This window comes from Lactuca serriola, chromosome 7, assembly GCF_051521515.1.
Source record: "Lactuca serriola cultivar US96UC23 chromosome 7, Lser_US96UC23_V15, whole genome shotgun sequence".
NCBI lineage: Eukaryota > Viridiplantae > Streptophyta > Magnoliopsida > Asterales > Asteraceae > Lactuca > Lactuca serriola.
The window spans coordinates 101,501,675-101,504,800 of NC_136414.1; the positions used below are offsets into that span (position 1 = coordinate 101,501,675).

General features: G+C 34.0%; 1 protein-coding gene across 8 annotated transcripts; it reads left to right on the forward strand.

Annotated features, from left to right (window-relative positions):
• Window positions 1–354: 354 nt before the first annotated feature.
• On the forward strand, window positions 355–2,818 carry LOC145062966 (D111/G-patch domain-containing protein). Of its 8 annotated transcripts, none has more exons than XM_079010560.1 (8): window positions 355–442; window positions 743–826; window positions 971–1,166; window positions 1,412–1,566; window positions 1,757–1,900; window positions 1,973–2,076; window positions 2,301–2,445; window positions 2,577–2,818. In XM_079010560.1, the coding sequence occupies exons 2-8, from the start codon at window positions 764–766 to the stop codon at window positions 2,652–2,654; spliced, it is 885 nt and encodes a 294-aa protein (XP_078866686.1). In that variant the 5' UTR covers window positions 355–442; window positions 743–763; the 3' UTR covers window positions 2,655–2,818. The 8 variants fall into 8 exon arrangements, with proteins under 8 accessions (XP_078866686.1, XP_078866688.1, XP_078866690.1 ...); XM_079010562.1 differs by having other exon boundaries at window positions 357–442; window positions 749–826; XM_079010564.1 differs by having other exon boundaries at window positions 379–442; window positions 743–879.
• The last annotated feature ends 308 nt before the right edge of the window (window positions 2,819–3,126 follow it).

Here is a 3,126-nt window from a genome sequence, read left to right on the forward strand (position 1 = left end):
TAAAAATGTCATTTGAGGGCAGAATTTATTTCCTTCCTATTAAACTCGAGAACACATCCATCCTTTCTTCTCTTTTCTCGTTCCATATCTTTCTCCCTTCCTCCTCCTTAATTTTTACATTTAAGAACAAAGGTTAGAAGGTGTCGTTGACACATAAGAATATTATTTGTTTTTTCTTTCTACTATTCCTTAAAAAACTATAATATAAACGGTCTTGGGCTGAATTAAACAACTAAGATATAAACGATCTTGGGCCATAAAAACTTAAACATGAACCATTTTGGGCTGAATGGGCCAGATTCTGAACTCTGAACCAATAAGCTGCATCAAGATACTAGATCCGTAAATTGGTTTAATGGATTAGAAACTAGAAACTAGAAAGTAGAGTGCTGCGTCGATTAGATCAAGCGAATTGTAAAGTCTCCGTGGTTTCTCCAATCAGGTAAAGACTGTATGATTTTTCATCCTATTCTAATTGGAAAGAAAACCCTAAATTTATCGTTGTAGTTGTTTGCTAATTTTAAGCTAAGTGATCTAAGATTTAGGGTATTATATCAGCGATTGCTCCCGGAAGTCATTTAAACGGATAATTTCTGGTGATTTCATCGAAATTATCATTTCCTTACTTTCCAATTCTTTTATATGGTGTTATCAAAATCTTCAAATTCCTGTTTCTGTTTAGTAAAATTCCGGCTGGTTTGGTTGCTTCAGACCTTTTCTGATACTTTTGTTTCTTACTTAGTTGCAGTTTGAAGTCATTGAAATGGAGAACAGAAGGTACAACGGCAGACAAGACATACGTAGAAGACAACAGAAAGCAGATGAGGTCATATGCTTGTGCAAGTTTTTGTTGTGTTATTTGACTGAAGTTTAATCATGGTTAAGTTGATTTATGCTATCTATTTGTATACAAGTGACGCTGTAGAATCATTAGTGTGTTGATTTGGTTCATGTTTTGTAAACTCTACAGGAAGATGAGGCATCTGTTCTTGAGGAATTTGCAGAGGAATTTCGCCTACCAATTCATCACAGACCAACAGAAAACGTAGATCTTGATAATGTTGAACAAGCTTCATTAGACACACAATTAACATCCTCTAATGTTGGTTTCCGGCTTCTTCAAAAGATGGGGTGGAAAGGGAAAGGTCTTGGGAAGGATGAACAAGGTATGCAGATAACATTATTGAATAATTGAATTCATAATACAGACAAAGTTAATTGACATATTTCATTTAAACGTAAGAAAATATAATCAGAACAGTGCATTTGTTCCATCTTTACTTCATGTTATGCCTAGTGTGTTGATTTTTAATCTATTTTTTTTAATGCCTCAGTCTCACCAACTTAAATTTACCTTTTCTGCATCTTAACAAACAAACAAGCCCTAATTCTTTCCATGATGATTCCGTAGGAATCACCGAACCCATCAAATCCGGAATCAGAGATTCAAAACTCGGAGTCGGAAAACAAGAACAAGACGATTTCTTCACCTCAGAAGAAAACATCCAACGAAAGAAACTCGACATTGAAGTTGAAGAAACCGAGGAAACTGCAAAGAAACGAGAGGTATCCCTTTTCACTCTTAAAAAAGAAAAACATATATAAATACATTAAGAAAAAATCTTATCTTATATATAATATAGAATATATAATATAATATATATATATAGCAGAAGACAGCGTATGTCTGTTTTTTATTAGTATCTCTATCTGGTGGCTTCTTCTGCCCCCTCTCCTGCACATTATGAAAATCCAGGTTATGGCAGATCGAGAGCACAAAATTCAAACTGAAGTCAATGAAATCCGCAAGACTTTCTATTGTGAGCTTTGCAATAAGCAGTACAAGTTAGCAGTTGAATTTGAAGGTCATCTTAGCTCATATGATCACAATCATCGAAAGGTATATAAGTAAATTACAATTGGGATTTTTTTTTTTGAGGTGGAGGGTATTTACGTCTTTTGCGGTTTACAGCGGTTTAAAGAAATGAGAGAAATGCATGGAAGCAGCAGCCGTGATGACAGGCAAAAGCGTGAACAGTTGCGCCAGGAAAAAGAGATGGCTAAGTTTGCTCAAATGTAAGCTTTTTATGATAAGGACAAGAAGGGTATTTATGTCTTTTGCACAGAGACTAAACCAAGTTTCTTCTTCCCTACTTTTTTGTGGGTAGGACAAAAAATTGGACTGTTATCCCATTGATAACTCTCTCAGTCTGAGTCTCAGTCCAATGCATGTCAAACACAGTCTGTTATGTTATGTCAGATCACAGATGATTAAATATATTTTACTTTTTTTGATTTAGGGCTGATGCGCATAAGCAACAACAACAGCAAGAGGAGTCTGGAAAAAGTAATTTAGCAGTGAAGAATGCTGCTACAGTTCTTGCTGATCAGGATCAGAGGAAGGTTTTGAAGTTTGGATTTTCATCAAAACTTGGTGCATCAAAGGTATTAACAATTTTTTTTTGAAAAGAATTTTCATGTCTAAGTTTCTCATAGTAGTTTGTTTTTTATTTATGAAAAACATACTTATTGGCTATATTGTGAAAAGGAGTAAAGTATGTTGGTGTTTAATGTAGAGTTCAGGCATGAGTGCAGCAAAGAAGCCGAAAACACCTATTGCATCAGTTTTTGGAAATGATAGCGATGAAGAGTAGTAATATTCATATTTACTCTCTTGTATACTATTTACTTGACTTCATGTGGTTGTATTGTATACTTAAAAATATATTTTTATTTCTCTTGTATACTCCTTGGCTTGGTGTGGTTAAACATTTAACTTGGACAACTATCTATACATTACATGGTTGTTTCTTTTTTACTTAATATGGACAGCATGACCTAATAATGGCTTTAATGTATCAAAACACAAACCCTTTACCTATTTGGACAACTGATGAATGTTGTGAAATTTGTTTTTAAAATGCAAAAGCAAAATGGTCATAGGTAGTCTCATTATGATTCAGAGGGTGGTTTATTCTGGTAAAGAAACAACTAACTCTCATTTACTCTTGGTTATATGTCTATGCGTTGACAAGTGACAACCAGCTTATACATAACTAACTTTTGATTGATCGATTAATTAATGTTATGAAATATTGAAGTCGACTTGAGTTTGTTACTTAATTA